This window comes from Leptosomus discolor, chromosome 26, assembly GCF_034619465.1.
Source record: "Leptosomus discolor isolate bLepDis1 chromosome 26, bLepDis1.hap2, whole genome shotgun sequence".
Taxonomy (NCBI): domain Eukaryota; kingdom Metazoa; phylum Chordata; class Aves; order Leptosomiformes; family Leptosomidae; genus Leptosomus; species Leptosomus discolor.
In genome coordinates, this window is record NC_141416.1 from 1936893 (window position 1) to 1962265 (window position 25373).

A 25373-nucleotide genomic window follows, 5' to 3' on the forward strand; every position below is an offset into this window, starting at 1 on the left:
CCCTTCCATGCCTCTGCCTGAAGACAGGCATTAGCAGCTCTCCTCAAAAGCCCCCATGAGCCCGGCAAGGCAGGCTCCAGCCTCGTAACAGGACAGAACCAGAAGGGCTGACCTTCCTCCACTGGAGAAGAAGGGACGGCAAACCAGGAGGACCTGCGCTGGGCAGTTCACCTCAGGGTTCCCCCTTCCACTCCAAGGGTCATTCACACGTCTCTGTATAGAACAAAGCACTTCCCTACACCCTGAGATTCCAGAGTAGCAGCTCGGTCTTCCCCAGAGAAGTAGAGCTCAAGGCAGCAGGCTGAAACCCAGAGTTTTTTAATGGTGACTTTCATCACAACTGCTCTGACTTCATTTAAGCAGAAACTGTTCTCCATTCTGTACCTCTCCCAGTTACTAACTGGGATGTAACGTATCGTGCTGTCCTCTCCCACCTGTAGTTGAAAATACTACAAACAGACCCTCTTTTTTTGTATAAACACACCTACTCATCCTGGATACGACCTTGGCGGTAGAAATAGGAATGAATCTCCACCTCAAAGTACCAGCCAGGGAGCGCAGCCCAGGAATCAGCACTCGGGAAGGGGCCGGGGAGCTGCGCTGTGCCCCCCTGCGGCCGTCTGAAGAGCACCCGCTGTGACGCCAAAACCCGAAGTCAGGCTGATGCACCCAGAGGCAGCCTGGCAGTACCGCAGCCTGCAGAAGGCCAGGTCATGTTCACGGGTTTCTTCACGTTCCTGCCCACCTCCCGACTGATTGTGGGTTCAACAAGCAGCGTGAAACCGTGTGTGCAGACCCAGTTTTGGGTGCCTGTGAGCAGGGGTGGGTCTTGGCCAGGGGGTGGAAGCTCTACAATACTACTGAACGAACACATGAGTGTCTTTTTTTGACCCACCAGATGTCTGGGCCTCCTCTGCATTTGCCAACTTACTTTGTTCCACTGTGTGTGTTTCCTCCACTTTGACAAGCATGAGAGAGGTGATGGCCAGTCACTAGGGTGAGGTTTTCCACCACCTTTGGAGGTTCCCCCAGCAGCGGGCAATTGGCTAATGTCTGAAATTCTGGGGTCCATCTCCGATGGCCTCTGACTGGGGGTACTTACCACGCCAGTGTCCCCTCAGAAACGTCCTCAGAGCCAGTGAAGGTGGTCAGTCACCATGGCCAGGTGAGTGCCTGGTGAAACTCACCTTGCAGGCACACAGACCAAAAGCAGAATCCGTAACGTGGATCCCCGAGCATGACGAGACCCACTGGTTCCTTCCCAGAGCCACAAGAAACTCTACTCACAGCCTACCTTTTCCAGCACCCAGATTAGCAGCCATTAGGAAAAACAAAGTATTTTCATTCAAGTGAGTCCCACACTTTCTCTAAGCACCTTCTGGCATTTAACATTTGCCTTCTACAAGGCACAGAAGCCCTTGCACTTCAGCAGCTGTGCACACTTCCATTCAGGGGCATTTCCAAGTGGGATTTCAGGACAGGATCCAGACCGGAGTGCTCGCTGCAGCTGGAATGAGAGACCTCAGTTCACCCTGCAGTATGCTGATGGACCCAGAAGAGGCCTGAGGGCCACCCCCACTAGCAAGTTTGTGACCTGTGGAAAATCACGACCTAAAACTGCTTGTAGAGCGAGAGAAACTCGCGGACGTACTTACAGGCTGCAGTCTGCCCTCACGTGGCCATGTGGAAAAGCATGCACCTTCTTCGATTTAAAACGCTCAGTCTTACACAAAATAGGTGCAAAAAAAATACGGGCTCCAGCAGTATGGGGTGGTAGCAAACGATTTCCTAACAAATCAGTGCCTTTCCTGGGCACCATGAGGTTGTTCAGACACTGAGCACTCCCTGTACCCACTCCGCAGCATTCACACAGGTTAGTAGCGCACGCTCCATCCCGAAAAACAGTCCCTTCGCAAGGAAAACAATGAGTCCTTGCAGCAACATCACCCATTTCTAACGAGAAGCTGCTGAAAATAGGCTTTTCCATCAGCCACAGGTGGCTACAAGGCCCGATCATTTAGAAAGCTTTCTGGCTTCACAAGGTCCTAACAGAGTGGGGCTTGTCGCAGGTTTCGAAGAGACCGAGTGGCAGCAGTGCAGCTGCCCTACGTTAAAAACACAGACCTGACCCCTCAAAGCCTGGTTCCAAATATGTTAGGCAAGACAGTGAGCAGCTACATACAGAACAAAGCCTTGGTTATAAAGCCAGATCTGTCAGCGAGATGAGGATTTTGCCGAGGAAGCACAGTAAAAGTCAGACAAACCCCAGCCAGAAGGCTCCAGTGGGAAGTCCCGTTATGACGCTGCTCCTCCGAGACTGCCGACGTGATCCCGGCGTTACGACCGGCGATGCCAAAGCTCAGCAGCAAGCGGCAGAGGCTGGCAATGGACCCAGAGGGGAAAGCAACCGATCTAGGGAGGCAGAAAAGAGAATCCAACCCAAGAAACAGCTTAGGGAGGATGCGCTAGGACCTGGCAAGAGAAGAAAGGGTGGACTCATGAGGGCTTGTCTGTTCAAGAAGTTGCAAGACACCTGACAGACACTTGCTGCTGGCATCATCAGAGAAGTTTTCTGCAGTCTTCTCCAGTCGTAGAAGAGAAGCTTCGCATGCAATAACGGGAACAAAGGTGGCTTCAGCGAAAGTAAACTCCTCACCAAAGAATTTTTAGACAAATGACATTGCTGACTTTCTGAAAGGACCTTACATTTTATGTTCTTTGAAACAGAAAATGCTGAAATGCTAAAAAGAAAAAAAAAAAAAAGCGCAGCTCCACCTGACCTGAAGAACAATTTTATTGTTGATTTTTTACAACATCAGTGCACAAATGTTACAATATAACCCAGCTCTGGAAACAAGTGGCTTCAGATTAGGTACGCGTGATTTCTAGGCTGTGTCTGCTGTAAAGCACCCATTACTTTATGAGGAAATTAAGCTTTGCAGGGACAGGACTCTCTTGCTCTGGGGCAAGCCCATAGAACATATCCTTCCTATGGAGCAATTTAGGGACAGATTCTCCACCAACAAACAGTGGTGAAGCAAAGTGGCACCAAACAAGGCAAACAGTCCTTAAAAGACTGGTGACCTTGGCCTTGAAACCATCAGCAGCGATTACACAGGACCTCAGGAATGGGGAAGGAGTAGAGAAAACAAGACGGATATCGTGTTTCAGGGAGATGCACTTGGCTGCCTCAGAATGAGAAGAAAGTGGAGCTTCTGTGGCTTACCCGAAGGGAAGCCTAAATTTAGGTAGCGGTCAAAGTTCCAGCTGACCCAGTTCACCTATGCAAGAGGGAAGCAGAGGGCAGAGAGGAGAGAGAGGGAGAAAGAGAAAAAAAGACAGAACGAAAACCCCAGGAAACAGCTCCATGCAACCATTACATCCAGATATCAGAGGTACAGTCTCCACCAGGGTAACGAATCTCATGAGCTAGGACAGGCCCATCAGGTTCCTTCCCAAAATCCACTAGGAAGTTTTTATTCACTTTCAATCCACCTCTTTCAGTATCCACATCAATCTGCAGCATAACAGAGCCTTGCCTGAAAAAGAGACAAGAAAACAGATATTGGGAAAAGGATTCATAGTTGTTGCTCTTCTCTTCCATATTTGGGCAGGATTTGTCTTCATTAAATATAAAATGGGAGTATCCCGGATTCAAAATGGGCCTTAGCAGGTCTCAAAAGTGAGTTACATTGCCTCAGTGAAAAACCTGCAACCTCACATTAGCAATGAATGAGTGAAAATTAATGGCTGCTGTCAGTTATGAAAGAACAGGCAGGCCGCACTGTGCCTTCCCGCGGACATCTGGAAGATCATCCCCTCCTTTCTTTAACGCCAAAGCAACAGAAAGTCATGCCGAGACACACAAAGGCTGTTTGGAAGCACTACGGGCTCCAGGGGGCCAGGTCACGTTCCCCGGTTTCTTCCCATTCTCATCTACTTCCAACCAGATGATGATTGCCACAAGCGGTGTGTGCAGCCCCGCTTTGGTGTGCCCGTTGAGCCGGGAGGGTTCTGGCTGGCGGGGCGAGCACCGAGTGGGTAAGCTGTGTATAAAAAGCTACCGGATTTGGTCTCCCGGCATGGGAACCTTGCTCTGCACACCCGCTGCTATACACATACCGCTATCTAAGAAAGAAATCTTGAACATGGGTTTGCACAATCACATTTTTCTTACTTGAGAAGGTCTGGGTAGAACTGCTTGTCCCATCCACTGTAGAGAGAGCTGGTGACATACAATCTCTTCCCATCCAAGCTAAGCTGAATCATCTGAGGTCCTCCTGGCACCTTCCTCCCCTAAAATGACAATAGAGAACAAGGTGCTCAAGACAAGCTGCCTTGGAGGCTGAACAAAAGGAATGCAACAGCAAGGAGAATCAAAGCAGCACGGCAGTTCTGCTGCTCGCAGACCATCCAGCCCTCTGACATCCTTCACACAGGAGCACCAAATCCCCTGTTTTGGAGAGAGAAGAGTTTTTATTGGGAGTCTTATTCCTTATTGACAGGGAGCCTCAGAGCCAACCCAGGTGAGTTCCAGAACTAGTCATGTACGAAAGTAAGGGCTGAAGGGTGCAGATTGCTGTACTTGCGTGGAAGCGCCAAAAATCAAGAGAGGGGTGGCACAGCGCGGTTGCAAATAAGCACATGCCTATGCAGCTGCTCGGCCACAGTCCGCACTACGAAGAAGAGGAGCGTGGGAACTTCCTGAAACTGCCCTCGGTGACCAACAGACCTCAGCTGTGACCACACTGTTCTTGCACATCCTGTGAGACTTTCCACAGGTAGCTGCCTTGACAGTGACAATATTAATGCACCTTGATAATCATCAGAGACAATTAATTCTCTATCATTTTTCTGCCGTGATGTCAGGTGAAATCTTCACACGCACACAAACACACACAAGGAACCTGCAGAATGGGCTGGTTTAGTGCTTCAACCGTCAGTTGTTGGGAGATGGTCAGAAGCAGCGGTGGCAGTGTGACGAATGCACCCTGCGTTGGCTTTCCATTAGCTCGGAACAACAGCAGGGAAGATGGAACTACCCAGGCCTTGGGGCAGCTGAACAGCTGGTCCAGTTCCACCAGCAACCCAGAGCACTGGCCAGGATGTCGTAGCTCTGGTCTGTGCTGAAGTGTGAAACCTGCCCAGGCTGTAAGCCAAGAACAAACCAGCCCAGACACGGCTTTGTGGGTCGTGCCTTTGACGGGGGCGCAGGGAAGTTTTAGAAGGGCTCACAAGTAGCAGAACAGCGACAACACGCGCGTTAGGAGAACAACTCACCTTGATCACAAATGGCTCGGGCTGACACTGCAACTCCTGGTCTGCCACTACGGTTACAGGCCCTCCCTTGGTGATGCTGCCTCCCAGAAACACCTGTAACCAAGGGAATCCCTGAGGACAGGCGCTGGGCAGCAAAGAACGTGGTAGCAATGCAGTGACAATTCCCGAGCAAAGTGAATTGTCGTGTTCTCCTTTGAAAGAAGAACGCAGTAAGCGGACTGTACCGCCCTGCACGTGACAGCGTTCCTGCTGCCGCCTCACCTGCCCCACCAGCTTGGGCTTGCGGGTGTCGGAGATGTCGTATTGGCGGATGTCTCCGTGCAGCCAGTTGCTGAAGTACAGGAACCTGTCGTCCAGTGAGATGAGGATGTCGGTGATAAGACCTTCATGAAAATATTTAGTAGCCAAGTCAGGAAATGGACAGGGTCAGCAAGATCTTGTTAAGATGAAGGTTGAACAAACACCATCATCCTTGGAAAGCCAGTGCCTACTCAAAGGAGGTTCAGGCTCTACCAGCATTCCCAGGACCATTCCTGGATACTGTGAGCTCATGGCTGAAAGACCCAAACTCCAAGTGTTTTTCTAGGGAAATGGACTCAAGCACTGAGCGGGGTGGGAGCAGAGGTCTGACAATCTCCTGCTCGGTGGCTCCGAAGCAAGGCTGATTTGGTTCCACCAGAAGGGTTACACACAAGAAGAACCCAAACAGAAACTTAGTACTTTGCACGAGAAGCGTTTGCCACTCAAGGGTGAGATTTCGCCACAAGCTGTACAGGGACTGGAGAGGAAACACCCCATTTCTTTCCCAAACACGCTCACACTAACCAGGCATGTCGGGGAGAAGCCATCCTTGCACCTTCTTGCTGGGCACTTCAATCACCTTCTCCGCTGCCCAGTCTCCTTTCTGCAGAAGGCACAGGAGAGAACACGGCATGGTTATCGCCTTGGTGTCCGCCCAGAGGGCTCAGCTATGTGTGGCAGAGGGAGGGGGAGCAAACAGCGCTATTGATTTAGCAGGTCCTGTACAGAGGTGATACGTACACCGCAAATACGTGTTACCAAGGGGTGAGGATGGTAACTACGCTGCCAGCAAGAACGTTAATGATTATACTGTGCAACGACATCTCAGCCTGCTGTAACAGCAGCAGAACTAAAGACTGTTGATCTACCTGTCTGCTGCTCGCCCGCGAAAACAGCAATAGCTCTATCCCCTGGCCGTGACCCCACCACCTTCCCTCCCTCCTCTACCTTCAAGTCTTCCCTATGATTCCAACTACTGGCTGAGCAGCAGGCAGCATGCGCTGGCACTGGTGACAAGTTTCCCATGTTCTGGTTGCCTGTCCAGCTGACACGTGTCTGTTGACCAGCTTGCAGGCCAGAAAGCAAGCGCAGCCCCTCCTCGGTGCAAGTGTTCATGAGATGGTCTCACGTTCAAGCGATCGCTAACGACCCTGTCATTGGCAGGACCTTCCCCTCTTTGAGATTTTCACAATTCATTAACTGTGATTAAATTGATCCACAAGCTACCGTGGAGGGCAGGAGCGCTGGAAGGGCGGCTGACAGACCAGCACCATGAGCACTTGAGCTCTGCTTCCTTTCAGGACTAGGCTGCTGAAGACCTGCAGGCTGGAGGTCAGCAACATGGCTGCAGAGACACTCAAAATGCCTGCCAACTGCAGTTGCTCAAAGCTGAGGGACTACACGGTAGGTTCAGAAAGCCACGGCACTGTCTTGGGCGCACGCTGTCATGGGAGGGTTTGCTCTCTGACACAGTGTTACAGCTCAGCTAGAATTAGGAGCCACATTTTTTTTAATTCGCATGCTACTATTTCCTGCATGATTGGTGGATTCCTGAAACAACGAGGTTTGAGCTTCTGTGTTCGCCACGGCTTTCGCTACTGACCTCCGTCTTGTAGAACCGATGCACTGCCCCGCTCAGAGCACACCCAACAAACCCTTCCGCAGCGTCCGGATTGTGGAGAAACCGGATTTCCAGAGGAATGGAGCCCTTCCCCAAGTCAATGGCCTGAACGTAGGTGTGAGTGCTCCAGTCCCACACGTTGATGCGGCTGCCATAATGCCCTAGTGGATCGGGTCGCACAGAAAGAAGCACAGAAGGTACTACTTTAACAAAGAATCACTTCTACTTTTGAGAGTTTGAACAAATGCTCCCTCACCTCTCTCCACATCAGCTGGGTTAAACCCATCTGCCAAGACTTTCGGGGTTCCCCATTCAGTGCTCATCAGGACATTGTGCCGTGGCTGATACCAGAAGTCATAGGACAGGGGGGGTACCTTTTCCTTCTCCCAGTTTCCTTTCACTTCAAAGGTCTCTCCATCCAGCAAAACAAAGCTACCTGATATAAAAGACCAAAGAAATCTGTTTGAAGACTTTCACACAGATTCACAGCTTTAAATAAGATAATTAATATTTTAATATTTAAATGTCTATTTTCTAAACACACTGTAAAATGCAACCCCATGCTTAAGGAAGATTTTCTGACTGTTGGTTTTGATTTGTGAATTAAAGCAAACGGAAGCTGGATTTTTAAAGAACTTTATCACATTGTAATGAATTTTTTAAGCTTCAGTTTGCTCTGTTTCTACTCAAGTCACTCCAATAAATCCGTTAGCCCTCCTAGAGTACATTTTGATTAAGGGATATCTCAAAGATTCTGGAGGAGTCACCTCTGTTTTCCTTCACATGCCAGCAGTATCCTTGAATTATGCACACAATGTGCAGCTGCTCAAGGACATGTTTGCCCATGAGCCAGAAGAGAAAAGCCCTGTGAAAAGGAGCAGGGTTCACCACCCGCCATCTGAAGGTATTTCCTCTAATAGCTAGTACTTCCCTTTGGACACCAGCTGCTTTATGTCTGAACAGGTAACAAAATTTATATGCAAGAATCCATCAAAGGTTTTCAATAGGAAATGCAATCTGGAACAGCTTGAAAGGCCTAATTTTGATCAGCCAACGAGACAAAGAGGATTTCGGTTGGCAACAGAATCTTTCGTGCCCAGGTCACAACTACTGAGCTGAAGCAGATTCTGTTCAAAAGCAATTCGTCCTTGCTCTGTGCTGAAGGGACCCCAGTGAAACGGCAATGGGCCCCTCACCCATGTTATAAACACCAGAGTTAGTAACACGCGTGAACGACTGCGACGTGGCAGCTGAACTCATCGACAGGCCCACAGCGGCTCCTCCCCACCAGGGCTGAACCGCTGGGGCAGAGCGATGCCCACACAGCTCGCCTGGTAACGAGTCGTTACTCTACACTTACACAAACCACCGCTGGAACGGTTATGTGCACAAAAGAACTGTAAGCTCTTAAAAATCCTTCTAGCTTTGCAGCCTGCACTTCGGGAGCACGATACTTCTACACCATGAGCACTTTTCAAGAGTAATGGAGGGGATTAGTACCTTTTCCATTGCCAGAAGGGTCTCCCAAACAGCTGATCAAGATGTCACCACTGCCCAGACAGTGAGAGGTGTGAGGATTAGCCACGTTACCCTTCCAGAATAATTCCACCGGCTCGACAATCTAAAAGGGGAGCACACACAGCCACAGTCACCTTCACAGCAATCGCGACAGAACAGCAGCTCCACCCCCAAGAGTCCAAGTTTCAGAGCGAGGAAGGAGTGGGAACAGCACATGTGAGGGGGGGTGTTTCTCTTGGCATTTCGTTTTTTGAGTACCTGCCTCCTCTTGCCTTCTACTCTGCCCAGTAATAGAGCACCATCCACGGCATTTGTTTGTTCTTCTCAAAAATATAAACAGCGAGAGCTTAGTGGTTAGGACCAACCTAATTCGTCCATCGGTGAGACACTGACATCTGCGTTTGTTTTAATTCGCGGCAGCGGCAGCAGCACCACTCGTGCAATATCCACCCAGCAGCTCTCACTGGAGTACGAGCAGTTCAGAGCGGGGAAAAAAGTCTTTGAGGCTTGAGAGCCACTCTAGTTTGAAACAACCTTCGCTGTACGAGAAGAGACCTTTGGGGCTCTTATTCCACTGCCCTCACAGGTAAAGGCTGGCGAGGTTCCACGGAACCCAAAACTGGAAGCCCATGAACAACAGTATTTGCAGGCAGGTGGGGTGGGACAAAAGACCACTCCCAAGTGTCGTTACATTCCAATTATGACCTGTCCTCAATGGCTGTTTTTGATAAACTGCCAAAGCTGGAACTTTGTGCTGAAGTTTCACACGTTGCTGCAGGATGCACCTGACCGAGCACAAAGGCTGCAGTGTGTGTATTTACATCTCAGCTGAGGCTCTGTGCTTACTTTACACGCAGTGAAAAGAAACAAACACTCCTAAGACACAATTCTTTTACCCCAAAACAGTTTTCTCAACTAGGTTAGACAATCCTGACTCCAGCAATGCCTATTTTTTTTTCCCCTGACTGTAAAGAGAATCTAAACAGACATGGAAAAGTGTAGGTCTATATCCGAACGTGCGCCTATGCCAATAGCTGTGTCTCTGCCAAATGAATTCTACCACAGTGGAAGTTTTATTTTGAGAAAATTTCAATTGTTTTCATGAACAAGAGACTTTAAAAAACGTTCATTTCCCCATATTAAAACTTTTTCTTAACTTTTTCTTTTAAAAAAATCTGCGTATCAAATGTTTAGGAACAAAGGATTACAAATCAAGGAGGGGGTGTCCCTTACGGAGGAGATCTGGTTTTGCCCGGTGAAAATCCAATCAAATTTGAACTCCTCTCTGAAAAACACACAATCTACAGCTGAATGTGTCATGTAGGAGTTTGCCTCATGATCTTGTTGTCAAAAACAATACCACAGTGTGCAACTATTTCGACTGAAACTCACATTGCAGAGGCAGGCTGAATTGTGGAACTTCCTAATTTTTCAGTGGCTGACACCACATTTACTCGTATTTCTTTAGCAAGATTTTTGTATGTAGTTTATCAATAAATCGTAGGAGTTTCAAAACTCCCACAAGTTCCTGCTGTTTGACAAAAGTTTCCATAACTGCTCTGGCTCTCCTACTCTGATTTGAAGTTGGAATCCATAAAATCACCATCTCTTGGTCAAAATATAAGAAATAACACTTGATCTTAAAGTCATTAAACTACCTTATGGATTCTAGGCGCTCGCAAGTCTGTTCCTACATCCACCACATAAATTCGAGAAGAGATCAGACTTGGTAGAATCAGCCGATTTCTTCTCTTTGTGGCATCCCCAAAGCAGCTGCTACAGGCATTCCACCCTGAATGATGGAGCTCGTCCTTCAGATTCGGCATGGGCAGGCGATGGATCACCTACAGAGTCAGAGACAGCCTTAAGATTCAGTCTCAGATAGTTTTTCCCCCAGGCAAAGAAATGGATCTTTATGTCAAAGCATAAATTAATAAAGAGCAGAAGGAAACTGCTATTTGTTATTCAGGAAGCAGATTCAGCCTGCGATATGCAGAGCTGGAGCTGGAAAGTGGGAGAAGAAAGCTGGACCCCATGATTGCAGGGCATTTGGTGAACGCTGTACACTATTAAATGAACCCAACTCTTTCAAAGACTCTAATTAAGGAGACATGCAGTAATGACCTGGAAAAAAACAACAGAAAAAAACATCACTTGTCCATGCGCTGCAAGTCTCTCTCTGGACAAGATTTACCCAATTACAACTGGGGCTGACTGGAGCAAACTGACTCGTTAATTTGCACTCTTGCTCCCAGCTTTTACTTTTCCACTGTACAGCTAAGAAAAGTTGAAAGATCACAGCTAAGTTTTGTCAAGGTTTTAGGAGATTCGTTTCCTCCACTCCTCCCCAACGAAACCCTAAGCAGTAGTTATAAAAAAAAAAAAAAAGAACAAATTATGAAAGTCTTTGTTGTCCAACCACATTCGCTGCTCCTTAAACACAGAGCCCAGAGTCCAAAGTATATTCAGTCAGTTCAGCCACACGAGCACTGTGTGCTTCAATGCCGTTTAGGGCACGCTATCTGCAGTAACAAACTGAGCAGCTTCAGGACAGTCCTACCCGTATTTAGGATGTGGGATGTTGGCAGCTACCTCCCCACAGCTTCCCATTTCTCCAGTAAATGGATGGGGTTTATACTGCCCAACGTGTAGAACTTCCCAGGGTACCAGACAACCTACATTATACACTCTGCCTATCCTACTGGCACACCCCAAGGAAAGATCACCCTCTAGAGCTTAATACTCTTGCTCAGTATAAATCAGTAAGAGCGTCACAAAAAGAACTACTCAAATACTAAGCACAAAAATGCTCTGGAAATGTCTTGAGACTAACAGCATAAATGCCAGCTTTGAGTAACCTCCTAAGGAAAACAGCAGAGGATTTGATTGGTTCCCAACACAAATACCTGCTTGAAAATGATTTTGCGAACCCAGATATTCACCACCCAGGAAATGGAGCACTGGAGCCATCCTACACGCCGGTACCTGACAATAGTGCGGAGATTTGGGGTCGACATCCACAGTGGCCAGGTAGTCAGGCTTCTCTATCCCAGTGTTCCTGTAGATACAAGGCACATACACAATCTCCTCCCGGGGACCTGTCAAGGCAGAAGTCTTGTTTAATGCATCCAAAGAAACCATTTTTACAAAAAGCTGCCGTTAACTTTAAAAGAACCTTCTCTGGATTTAATCTCTGTCTGTAAATCGCGATTCTTCCCAGGAAGCTGAGCCTCACTGTCTCTGTTTTATGGAGACGCACCAGTAGCACATAGCGAGGCCTTTCCGCTCCCCTGCCCTCTTAACGTAAGAGGCTCTGGGAATGCAATTATGCTCCTGAAAAAGGACAGGGCTGGAGACCATCTTCCCACCCGCATGGCCACAGCGAGCCTCTCCTTCCCCCAGGTACACAGATGATGACTCCCTGCTGCCAGGGCCCAGATTTCAGTGTACCTATGCTATGAGCCTGCTGACTACAGTCTATAAATCTATAAAATATACCAAAGGCCTCAAGGTGAAGTTCTGACACTGTTGAAAGCTACAGCAAAATGCCTCGAGGGCTTTAGTGAGGTTCAGGATTTCACCAGACTGCTGGGAAGAACAGAACATGACTTTGTCTCAGCTATGGCGGGTGAGGAGCTTGCCATCCAACTGTCCCACAGAGTCCCCCACAGTCCTTTCTCCCCTCTTCCCCTTCTGTCCCGGACAGTCACTTGTTTTTGTGAGGGTCTGAGGGCAGTCCACCAAGGTCTCCATCCAGAACCACCAATGAAACCTTTTCTTTTCTGTTTTTTTAGGCTAAACCCTTGCTCTCAAGACTCTTAAAGCAAAGCTCTGTCTTGCAGCACAGAAAACCAGACGAGTCTGTGAGTGTGAGCACCCTACGGCCACGCGTGCGTCAAAACCCAGACCCGCTTTAGTGCTATGACTGACCGAACTCATGGTAACAGGGCTTGCATGCTTTGCCCAGAGCTGGGAGCAAAATGAAACAAAATCTCTTCTGATACTCAAAGTCTCCTTGGCCTTGCTAATTAATGAGCCCCTCTGGAAGGCATCTGCCCCGTCTGCACCTGCTTTAAAACCCTCCCTCTACTGACAGACTGAATTTGGAAAAGATGGTACAGTACTTGCCTTTCATGGCATCCAGAGGAGTGGCATATCCTGGACCGCAGGCTCCGCATTTGGCTGATTGGAGGAAAAAAAAGAAGGTCTTTTAATCTCCAAATTATTTCAAAGCATAGCTCTAAGAGGACAATGGCTTTGCCTTCAGAGATTGACAAATCTTAGGTCCAGTTTCTGCATTGCCCAACACCTGTAAGTCTCGCTGACTCCAGTCAGTGCTGAGGTTACTGGAGTTTCTGAAGATATACACGATATGACACCCCATGCTCAGAAATAATGGGAAATTTCGGCCTTCATTTCAAGTTCAGCCTGACAATTTTAAAGCACATTCATATATGACAAGGGTTTGCGATGTAAGAAAATTGTGTTAAATGTTTTACAGAGAGCTGCTGAATCACTGCCAGATGAGTAAGCAGACAGATCGCCCCATTTGAACAACCCGTTTTATTATCACTGGAAAGCCTCCAGTCTTCCTCTGCATATAAATGCTGAAGACGTGGTTATTTTTGAGAATTTACAGCCTGGGTAAGAGGTGATGCTGCAGGTGACCAGAAGAAGAAGAGGCAGGGGAATTATGGACCGCTCCACGTTCTCTCTATTACACACTCAGCTCCCCGCCTCTGCTCTCACGCCACTGTTAGAGCTGCCAGAAACCTCCTTGGACCGGCCTTGCTCATTCACCACTCCTGGCCCAGCAACTGCATCACGAATCAGTAGTTTTAGGAATCTCAGTGTCCTCTGGGGAGAGAAGCCACCAAGCAGAAGGGCCGTGTGTGGTTGAAGGCTGGGCTCTGCCTCAGGTGGAAAAGGTTGTTTCACAGTGGCTGAAGACAGAGAAGCAACGCTCTTCAGCACCGAGAGGCATAACGCGCCGGCGCGTCTGGGTGTCTCTGAAACCCTCAACGTCTCGATGGGGATGGCAACCACAGCAGTCATCACCTACAGCCTCTCCCTCTGGAAACCGATGTGTGCACTTCCAAAAAGACAGCACTCCTACAGTAGGATCTCCCAGAATTAAGAACTTCATCCCCAGCGAGCAGAAAGCACTGCTCACTGCTAACCTGTAATACTCTCGACCGTTTCAGCTTACTTCTAGAAAGCGCCTTAGCTCCTTCGCACCAGTCTGGAGCCTAACCAACACCCAGGTAAAAATTATATTAAATTATATTAAAACACAGCAATTCCTACTCTAACATAGTCAACAGAACATAATGCTCAGGGTTGCCTCAATAAGTTGTTGGCTAGAACTAAGAAAATACTGCCCTGAGATACTGCTTCAAGGAGCAGTGACAACACGTTGCGATTCACAGGCTGAACCGACGCACAGAAATCGGCTTTTCCGCAGCCACGGAGCTGCACGCCGGCTGAACGCCACGCAGGAAGCTTCTGCTCGGTTCCTAAACGGAACTGGTGGATGATCAGCTGCTTAAAACACAAAAATACACCGGTGCTGTGCAGCGGAATGCCAGCGTATTTTTTTTCAACACGCCGTGATGTGAAATACACGTTGACAGAAGCCACTCAGTACAGTGGCCTCCCTCCCTGCCTCAAGTGTCTGTAATAAAACCAAGCAAACCAGCTAATTATTTGCCATTCTTTGATACTTAAAAAGATAAATTTGTAGCAACGGTTTATTTCAGAGTGCCCCAGATCTAAGAATTCAAATCCAGAGGCAGGAACAGCTCCAGTGGCCGTTTAATGAGAGAGACTTTCTCTGAAGGCAAAACGCTCCAGCAATCCACTCACTGCGGGCGCAGGCTCCAAACTTCATAAACGGGATCTTCTCACAGAGAGTAATTTAGTGCTTTGGGTTTAATTTCACATTCTTTGTGAAATATTTTTATCTGGCAAGAGAAAATATAAAGTTTGCTTTGTTCCATTTATGTCTAAGCCATAATTTAAACCTTATCCCAATTTTCTCAATCACCTAAATTAGCAGGAACTCAGTATGCGTTAGACCACAGCTCAATTAGCATTGCAAATGCAGTTTTCTGCGGATTACTTGGAGAAAAAGATTATTTGTGCCAAATTGTTTTCCAGAGAAAACACACAGCAAGATGATGAACGTTTTCTCTTCCTCCTTCTCATACACATTTTTTCCTCCTTTCCCTCTGATCTCGTTCAAACACTCTTATTCTGAACCATTGTCTCTCACCGCCTGCAGATATCTGCGGATGATGCAAGCCCTTCCGTCTTACACGATGCCAAGCTCATTTGTGAGCACAAAATAAGGTTTTTGTCATGAAACTGTGATTTGCACCATCTCACAGCAACATGTTAACAATAATATTTACACTGCTATGCTAATAATCCCTGGCTAAACATGTTAACATTACTCGTCACACTCCAGATCCCTGTTAGTCTGGCAGCTGACCGAGCGTTCCGAACACCAAGGAGAGGGAGCGGGACGTTGTGTCACATACGTGGGGTTTGCAAACCCCAGCAAGGACAAAAGCATTGAGATTTTTTTGCAGTGTATCTTACACCTTTACAGGCAAATCCTCCTCCAGGCAGCTTCCCACCCACAAAGTCCTCCTCCCTTGTCTTGCTAAATCAAAGAATGTTTTCTGCCACCAATGCCTCACGTGTGAATTCAACGGGTAGAACGCAACTTGTCTTGAGCTGAAGAGCTCTGCTGCCCTAAAACAGGGCAAACAAAAAGACAAAGCCTTTCCTGCTCCTTTCCTTTACCTCACGCTGTTAAACCCAGACTAAGAGCACCTCTCTGTGTCAATAGTTACTGAATTTACTACAAAACTGCACTTTTTCAGGCAGGGTATTTTTTCACAGTGCTGTTGCTTAACAGTCTTCACTCTAGAGAAGGAGGTTAGGAGAAATGTGGCAAAAAATTAGCCGCCTCTGTTGAGAACTTACGAGTTAGGTGGAATAATCTGGGCCAAACTGGGCTTTTTGCAGATCCTGAGCAAACAGAAAGTCCTCCAAGTTAAGGGGTACGCAGGGGTTAAGCACCGACACTGAAAAATGAAGGCACCCAAATCTGATTTATGGTACGATGGTGCTAAACTGCCGAAATACACACACAAGTGGGAAGAAAAGAAATTAGTGTATCAGCTATGTGACACACACGAGACACGGGCCTGGCAGAACAGAGACAAACGAGGCACATCCCTTCTGGAGCCCAAGTCTCATTCCAAGTAACCAATTTCGCAAGCGGACTTTAATGATCTGTTACATTTTTGAAGAGCGGTCCATGACTTCATCTCCTGCAGTCCCCCGAACCTACTTCGCCAGACCTCATGACCGGTCAGTCACCATCGTGCTGCTTTCGGCCTCAAGGTGAAGCATTTGACTGACTCTTCACACACGGCCTGGCCGCTCCTCACCGCTGCCCAGCTGTTCAGACAAACCTGCCGGCAGGACAAACCGACCAGCTGCTAGGCAGCAGAGCAAACCCAAGAGCGTTTACTTTGCACTAGTAGTACTTACAAAAGCACAGAGATAAACATTCACCCTAGCCAGCTAAACCAGGCTGGACACTTCTGCTGAGCCATAATCTGGGTAATAAGGGCTTTTTTTCCTACGGCCTGCAATCTTCCCCTTCTGTGAGATCACGCTGTAACTGTGTCCCCCTTGCAAACTACCCAGTCGTGCATCCACGTGCAAAAAAGCTGCCGTCTGCTTTAGTCCCTCCCTCGGCTTCCTGGCCATTTATCCAAAAATGAAAGTCCACACACTTAGAAGCAAAATGTTAAATTCTGGCCCTCAGTTTCCTGGCAATCCCGGCAGCCACGTCCGCAGGCACCCAGAGCAGCGAGCCCAAGCGCTGACTTCGGTCGCTGAATGCCGGAGGGACCGATGAGCCGTTCGATGACAGCGCACCAGGCGTTTACTGGCAGCGTTAAAGCTGCTGATTGAAGAACACAGAGGTTTCAGCAGCTGAAGGAAGCAAAGCCCTGCAGCCAGCAGCAACGCTGAACTTCAGCCCCGCGGCTCTCCTCGCCAGTCTGCCACCTCACCAGCCCCCTGGCCCCTGCTTACGAGTTTCACAGCCAAAAGCAGCAGATCCCGGCCGGATCCACGGGCTGGATCTCTTACCCATGTCGGATCGGACGCTCAGCACTGCTGGGTGTGCGCAGGAGGAAGTTCAGCTGCTTGGGGTGGACTTTTGTGGAGCAAAAGCTGCCTGGAGGGTCATATATACGCAGGAGTGAAGGGGCGGGCAGGACTCGGGGAGACACTGCCAAGGGGGAGGATCTAGCGCGGGGGCAAGGGGACAGAAATTCAGCTTCCACCTCCGGGGAAGGAGCGGGGGAAGCTCTCAGAGCCCTGCTTGAGCCCCGTCCTCTGCTGCGCCTGGCTCTGACGCTGCTGACCTGCTCCCGTTCATGGTCCTGATAAGTTTATCTGGGCATTTTGCACCCAAGAAACCGCCCTGACGCAGAGCCTGCGTGTTCCTAACGGCAAAGGGCGAAACAGCTGGGATATGAACTCCTCAGTTTGGGCAGCGTTTCAAGATCCCCAGGAGTCTGGGCACGCCAGACCGGATCGTGGCTCTCAGTTACGTCCGCTTCGGCAGGCAGCAATGTTTTTAACACTTCATGGCCCTTCAATCCCTAAACCGAGCTACAAAAAGACAACTTGCCTGCTGAAAGCGTGACAGAATTACTTCCTAAAGATTCTTTCAAGATTGACAGCTGCCCCGCAGCACTGGAAAAGCTGGATTTCACTCTTCTTCCCATCTGGGATTCTGCTAAACTGTCCCTAGGAGGAATCAGTCTGTTATTTCCCATCGATGTTTTAACGGGCAGTACTTCTTTCCCATGTCATTCCCAAAGCTGCTCAAGAAAGGACACTGTGTTTTCCAGCCCTGTCCCACCCCTTCTCTGCCTTTTACACAAGGCACCAGTTACAGCAGAAAAACTGAGCGGTGCTGCAGCGCTAGAGCTATTCAAGCTATTCCCTCCATCAAGCCAAGAGAGTGTCAGGGAGAGCTGACAAATGACCTACAACTAACCATTTATTTACATCTATTTAATGAACTGAGCCTTTTTTTCCTGATCACGAATTAGGCAAGCGCAGTCTGTTAACTTGTTTACTGCTTCAGACTGCGAGCTAAATATTCTGTGCAAACAAATTACTGCTCAAAAAGGCTTTTCTCGAAATTTTGTTTTCAGCGCTCCACAGCTGGAGTGAGGTATTTGACCTGGCTGACAGGCCATCCAAGTCTGTGTCCCTCATCTCATTTGATGGGCTAACTGCTTCAAAACAAAGATAATTTTTTTTTTTAACAAAAGGTATTTTTATTATTTTTGTCCACAAATCCTTAGTGTCCGTTTGGCTGTTTGATTTTGTTAAGAGTCCCATGCATATCTATCACTCTTTCTGGTCTTTGCCTCCTCAGATACAGCCTTGTCTGTCTGACAGTTCCCTCCCTTCTTAACTTCTCATTTTAAAATGCTACTTTACTACATATGAGCTTGATTCAGTGCTTTTTAAGCCTCTATTAAAAAATATGAGTAAATTATTTCAGAAACTCAAGAGACTTCTCAGGAGACACCGTGAAACACTACCTGAAGATCCACCTCAGGAATCAGACCCATCTTTCCAGAGCAGCTCCTGAAGAACCCCACCGATGCCAAAGGGACTCCAAGGACGAGCAGGAGTTCACAAACATTGCTTCAATGACAAGATCTATGACCTGAATTTTAGACAGGGTGGGTGGTACTTCATTCTCAGCAATGCCCTACTTCTGCTTCCATCAAAATCACCAGCTCCAGCTCTCCAGGTCAGCAGCAGGCCAGTCGGGCCAGTCCACACACCCGCTGAAGTCCCGTGCAAGGAGCAACGCTGCCGGCGCGCCGGGGAAGCCCAGAACACAGACACCACCAACCCGTGCACACTGCTCAGGCAACAGTTTATTTCTGCATAAGTTATCTGACCCAGCAGGGAACGTGTTACTGCTCAGGGTGAAACCCACATTACCCTAAATCATTAGTGCTCTTGGCTCACACCTCACACCACCGTGGAGGTGGTGGGATCCACCGCACGCCTCGGGAGGTGTCTATCACAAACCCAAGCCAGCAAAAGGGCAAGATGGGTTCGTACACACCCGGAGGCTTTGGAACAGCCTGGGAGGCGGCCTGAAGCTGGGAAGTTGCAGCAGAGATGCTAGAGATTAAAAGCAGCACGTGCCAAAGGGGGCAGGCAGGAACAGCGTGGTGAAAGCGTTACAAACGGCTCCCGAGATAAAGCCAGTTGAGCGAACAAGGGCCGTGGCAAGAACAAACCCCCACTAGCAGCCACAAACCCTCTCATCGGGTCCTTCACAGCCCAACCTGCACCACGACACCCTTCCCCAGTCCTGGACCGCTCCTCCTCCTGCAACACCCCGTGCTGCAGCTCAGAGTCCTGCGACACCCCGTGCTGCAGCTCAGACTCCTGCAATGCTTTCAGCAAGTTTGTGTATCCTGCATCTAGCAATTAATCTCACTGAAGTGTCATCACTGAGATTTGCAAACATACTTGGATAAAGTAGAATACTTCTACCAACTCATCAGCACACCTCGTCCTGAGAGATGGTTACGACACGTCCTTATACCTACAGCAGCACAAACCGAAGGTGTAGGTGGGGCCAAGCACTCTTGTTTCTGGCCCGCACCTCTCCGTGGCACCTGAACTCCAAGTTACGCTGGAGGTAAATTCTGATTCGGTTCACAACAACCTGACCAGACGGTTTAGCTAGTCCGCAGTTCACATACCAAAGATTCCCAAACGCGTCACGCCCCTATTCTGCTGCATGGGACAGAGAAGTCAGTTTTCTTCCCAAAGCAAGCCTGGAAATCCGGGATGACACCGTACCCGTCCCATCCCGGCTTTTCATTGCATTTTCATTACACTTCATGGGCAATACGGAATGAGAGCAGGTCTTAAGCCCAGGATTTCAAGTGCTCTTACTTTTATCCTTCATTGAGAAATTTCTAATAGCCGGTGCTCAGCTGACACTGCACGCCGCACGTCCTCCTGTGTCGCTGTACTGGCTTTCAGGTGCTGCATTCGGACCCTTCCAAGGTGGATAACACATGACAATTCTTTATTTTCAATCTTTAGATTCTACACTGGATCTACCAACAATTCTTTCAACCGCAAGCAGAATGGAAAAGCAAACTGCTCGCTCTCTAGTTTACCTAACGTCCCACCACTGCACTTTCTGTGGGATGCTGGGTCCCTCATCTTTTACTGAGAGGTCTTGTATAAAACCACTATAAAAAGAATGAATTACAATTATTAACCAGCATAAACTGGATCGGGCACATACATCAGAACGTTCATATAAAATGACACAAAATACCAATAATCAAGACACAGGCGCGCACCCACCACCGGAGAAGCAAAGATCAGACTGGACCTGCAAGACATCGCTGGACCCCAGGAGCGGTGATATTTCTTTCTCTCTCTCTTTTTTTCTTTCTCCCTTTCTTTATCTCTTTCACTCTCTTTTTCCTCTCTCCATATTATTAGATAAAATTAGGGAAAGCCACACCTTTATCCGATCAGTGAAACATTACTAATGAAGTGCGTTATTGCTGCCCATCTACTGACCAGGAGGGTTATGAACTCGCTCCCTTTGCCGAGCAAAGGGTCTCTGTTGGGCAGAGAAAAACCCCCTTTCAAAGGGAGGATACGAAAGATTCACCTACCCCAAAACTCGCCGAGAGGGGCGGGACAGTCCTGCAGTCACACAAAATGCAAAACCTCGTCACGACTGGGCTCGGGACCTCCACGTTGCGCTCACATTTTCACTCCAGTCACAGAACTAATACAAACGACATCTCTCCTCCCTCTCCAAACGACATCTCAACCCTCTCTCCAAAACAAGACCACCAGAACACAAATCTCAACGCCCTTGTCAAAGAGCACAGCAACTAAGAACTCCTTGTTGTGCGTCCGGCTTGGCAGGCAGCTTAACACCAGGGTTTATCCTTTTAATGTTCATGAAAACGTTGTGTCAATTTAAATGCATCTTTACAAAACAGGCAAAATCTTGCAAACCTCAGGCAAAAACGTCACAGAGAATGTTGCTCGAGTAAAGACTATTGCAGTTGGATGAGTAATGCTATTTCTTTATTCTCTTGACTGTGCAGTGTTAAAGCAAAGGAAAAAAAGAAAAGAAGCCCAAACAAGCACAACACAAAAATAAAACCCCAAACCAAAGAGCCCAGCAAAACAGAGCTACCCCCTGCATTCACCTCTAAAGAGGATGGGAAAGAAAAACCCCACGCGTGACCAGAGTCAGGTCATCCCATGGGCAGCTGGGAAACCCTCCAGCACCACGGAGATGAAGGCAGAACAAGGACTGGGAGAGAACTATGGCCAGGAAACCATCTTGAGAGGCCCTTGTGTTTGCAAAGTCAAGCCTTTGTTACTAGAAGCTACAGTTTAGGGTGCCAATATAAATGAAATTCAGTCCCCTTTTATGCTGATACAAAATAAACTCCGTTGCCTTTGAAATGAGCGTTGTGAATCCCGCCTTGTGAGCTCACTCACCGCTCTTTCTCACAAGCTACACGCCTAACTCCATTCCCTGAGCAGCCGCACTACTACGCAGCGCGTAACCCCCGGCTCATCAAACCCCCAGCGCCCTCCAGCCAAGCACAAAACGCCACGTTTCTACCTGCCGTAGACGAACCCGGCCGCACGTGCGTTCCACAAACGCCATCGCGTCAGGCTGCGCGTCCCCGCGGCGCGAGGCGATGCCGTTCAGCTTGTGGACAACTGCTGGCTTGAGCAAGGAGGACCAGAACCGCGCGGGCCAGCACCGCAGCGCCGATGTCGGCGCCCGCTTCAGAGTGGCAGGAGCATCGCCTCCTTTGGACCAACGGCTCCGGTCACCTCGCTGCCGCGTCACCGTGAAATGGGGACCGGGCACGTCCAGCCTCAACCAGCAGCGGAGCAGGAGTGCCAGATATTGCAGATTCTGGGCTTAGGAAAGCAAAGGGATTAGGAACCAGTGGAGAAATTGGGAAGTGGGGGTGTTCTCCTGAAGTAATGCCACTGTTACAGAACTAGCCTGGGAGCCAGAAATGCCTAATGCCTTTTAAACAAAGTTTTGAGAATTCCCTTCTCGGTTTATTTGTCCGGGTATTTGTTCCCAGCCTCGTGGGGATTCAGAGGCAGGCTAAAGAGCCCTGGTGTGAATTTATCATCAACCAGCACGGCAGCAGGTCTCAATACTTTAATTGATGTCAAGTTGGCAAAGTGATCATCTGCGACACAAATGCCGACAGCCTTCCTCGAACCTCATCGACATTTGCAAACCACATTATTGTTCTTTAACTGTTATATAAAACACTACATCTACACGGCAACTCCATCGGCAGCCAGCGGTAACTATCTACGCATGTGATCATAAATGATGCTTTTGACAGCTTTCAAATTTTATCACAAATCTTGCAATGGAGATTTCTGTTAAAATCCCCCGGGCACGCTATCTGAAGGAATCAGAGTTTTTCTGGTGAAGAGGCAATATGCTGAGCCTCATGTTTATGGAGAGCTCACAGCTTGAAGCTGAAACAAGTACAAAATCCCACACATTTATTATTTTCAGTAATTTCATAATGTTTAAAGAAATTGTGTAATCTTGGAGAGCCCAGTCTTTTACTTCAAGGTTGATAATAACGAGATGACAACAACCAGATGTTTAGAGGAACTGCAAAGGGAAATCTCAGCTGGGACTTGACAAGACAAACAAACCCCATGATTAAAAAGACAGACATTTTTATAGCCACAACAGCTTCCTGCAGCGAAATATCTTGATCCTGGGCCAAGTCCTGGAGTCCTGCAGCCTAGGGGCCTCTGACTCTCTTTATTGAGACCTCCCTCGAGCAGGTTTCTTCTGCAGCGGTGGGTTATTTGCCTCAGCAATTAGCCCACACTTTGCAGGTAAGATTGTCACTCCTTCAGGACCAGTATGATCAGCTGCCCATAAGGAACCACCGTGTCTCAGCAGCTTTGTGAGGCGAGGGACCCCACTCCCCACGCGCAGCACCTCTGCGGCTCAGTGAAGCTCTCTGCAGAATACAGGAGCGACTGGAGGAGCTGGCGAGTGGCCCGTGATGCGCTTTAGTCTCCCTTCAGGTGTTTGCTGCCCTTCAACAAGATGTTTAGGCTCCATCTACCTCAGTGTTCACCCTCGTTACGCAAACCCGCGTTCCAAGAGCTTGGACCGAGGGTATCCGCTCTTGGCCAAACTTCGGCATGAACTCTAAGGACCCCCTCTGTTCACAGGGAGTTTCTCTTCAGAGGGAGTATCTTTGTAACTCCAAGAGCAAACCTCCAAGGGTTAATCACGTCCTCTAGGACCTCCTATTGGAACAGCTCCTTGAAGTAACACAGTTTAAAAAACCTGAAACAAAACAGGAAAAACAAGAAACTTAAGAGACTCCTCAGTGACCAAACAAGAAGGAAACGGCCTCCTTACCTCTCCGCAGCGTGTTGAAACAGCTCAGCAGATTTTTACCCTAAAAATAGAAATATCAGAGTTATTACTGATTTTTAGCAACCTTTTCAAAGACACAAGCGGTGACTGAGGCCTACGCACTTGGCAGCTATGTGGTTTGAAACAGCTTCAGTAGCCCCTGGTCGCCCATTCCTGTCCTCCTCCGGCCACTCGGCTGTACAGGAACCGCAGGGACATGGGAAGAAATTGGCTACACCCCGAGTTATCACAGAGAAACTTTGGAGAGAAGGGAGAAATTTGCAGCTATAAACTAATGAAAATTCATGCTCTATGTTACACCTTGTAAATGTAAATGAGTTACAACATATTTGAGAATTAAATTGAGCATGGAACCAATTAATAAGCATCCTCAGGCATTGCAGTGACCCATTTGTGCAAAATATTACGGGAAAAAATCCAGTCTTTTGAGGTAAAACAACACATCTGGTTTCTGCTTCGTGAGGAGGTTGGGAAAAGCATTTTGGGAAACGCTAGAGACATTTACTTCAATGTTTGTTTGAAAAAACAAAGTTCAAAACTTTCTACGCAAGTTGAAGTACAGAACACGTGGATGTTTCCAACGTTCTGATCGAAGGAAGACCAGTTAAGCGCACCTTTATCACAAACAACATCAACTGAGCCTAAGCATTAATTCAGGGGGATAAACGAACGGGAGGGACAGTTCTGCCATCGAAAGGTGTTGTGTTAAAGGGCAAAGGAATCTGTTTAAAGCAACAAACTGATGTATCAAAGAAACCGAAAAAAAATCAGGGAAACCGCCACTTAACTGCAGCAATCCTGGGGTGCGGGGCGGCCGGCACGCCTCCCTGGGCGAGTGCCCATCCACCTCGACGCGCCTGACTCGGCCAATTGCCACAGGGACGAGAGAAGTGACGTCTGTGATTTTGTTTTCAGAGTGTCGGCGGCGCTCAAAGCTTGTTTCATCCAAACATCTTCTAGGGGAAATTTCTGCTCCCTCAAAATCCACATCGTTTCACAGGCCAGCCCCAGGCTATTTCTTGAACCTACCCGAGAACTGAAGAAGTCTGCTCCCCCTCGTTCCGCCATCCGAGCTGTGGCGCCTCGGTTATTCCAAAACCGCGCGTTGAAACTTTGTCACTTTTTGCCGCAGGTGGGTCCAATCTTAGACCCCCGGCAAAACCCACCGCGTGGTGCGTCCAGCACACCGGCTGCCTGCGGCGGAGAAACCCAACGTTCCCACCTACTCTCCTGGAAGATGTAACTTATCAGTTGAGTTCTCCTACATCCACCTTGTTACTAAAACCCACATTGCGTCAGGAAAATGCTCAAGGGCTCACTCGGCTGAGGCACGGCCGGACCTGCCGACCGCCACGCTCGGACCAGCTCGCGCTGACCTCAACGGGGCTTGGTTTGTCGGGTGAAGGAGCCCTGAGGAAAGGCGTCTTCGCAGGTATTTGCCTCCTTTCTGCTTCAAGACTCGTTAGTTTGCTGCTGCTTCCGGCCGTGGGTCACCGCCGCGGACACCCGCAGCTCCGCAGGTCCCGTCGCTTGCCCCAGGGCACGTGGGGTCGGTATCCGCAGGGGGAAACACCAAAGCGTGGGCTGCGCTTTACAGCACGCGTGGATCACGATTGGTTTTATTCCTAAAGAAACAGGAATTCTTGGAGCAAGAGTATCAAGCTCCTGCCTCGCTGCCCTCATGAACTGATGCATTTCAACAGCAACCACAAGCTTCTGCTTCCACCGCGCTCCCCCGACAGAGGGCTTTCCTTCTGCCCAGCTGGGCACAGCCACAAGGAAAAATGACCTGCCCACGGTGATGCAATTTAAACAGCTGCATCCTCCCTGTCACTGATTTCTCTGGAATTTGGTAGCTGTAGAACATACACTGGGTAAGGACAAAACCGCCCTGGTGAACTTCTATGGCTTCTGGTTTTTTCAACTTTGCTTTTTATCTCAGGTCTATGGAATATTGTGTTTACAAGGAAGGAAGGAATCACGTTTGGGATGAGCAGGTGAGAACTGTTTCAGCAGCAAACACAACCCTTAGCCATCGGTCAGGAACACAAAACTCCGCTGGCAAACCCTCGCTGCTGT

General features: G+C 48.6%; 1 protein-coding gene across 1 annotated transcript; it reads right to left on the bottom strand.

The window, feature by feature from the left end:
- Nucleotides 1–2776: 2776 nt before the first annotated feature.
- LOC104340624 (methanethiol oxidase) lies at nucleotides 2777–17133 on the bottom strand. Its single transcript, XM_009951327.2, has 12 exons — nucleotides 16895–17133; nucleotides 12848–12901; nucleotides 11705–11817; nucleotides 10378–10563; nucleotides 8702–8822; nucleotides 7458–7637; nucleotides 7184–7362; nucleotides 6106–6184; nucleotides 5542–5663; nucleotides 5281–5373; nucleotides 4178–4296; nucleotides 2777–3539 (listed from the first exon to the last, which is right to left on the bottom strand). Exons 1-12 carry the CDS (start codon nucleotides 16896–16898, stop codon nucleotides 3377–3379), a joined length of 1413 nt encoding a protein of 470 aa, XP_009949629.2. The 5' UTR covers nucleotides 16899–17133; the 3' UTR covers nucleotides 2777–3376.
- Nucleotides 17134–25373: the final 8240 nt, after the last annotated feature.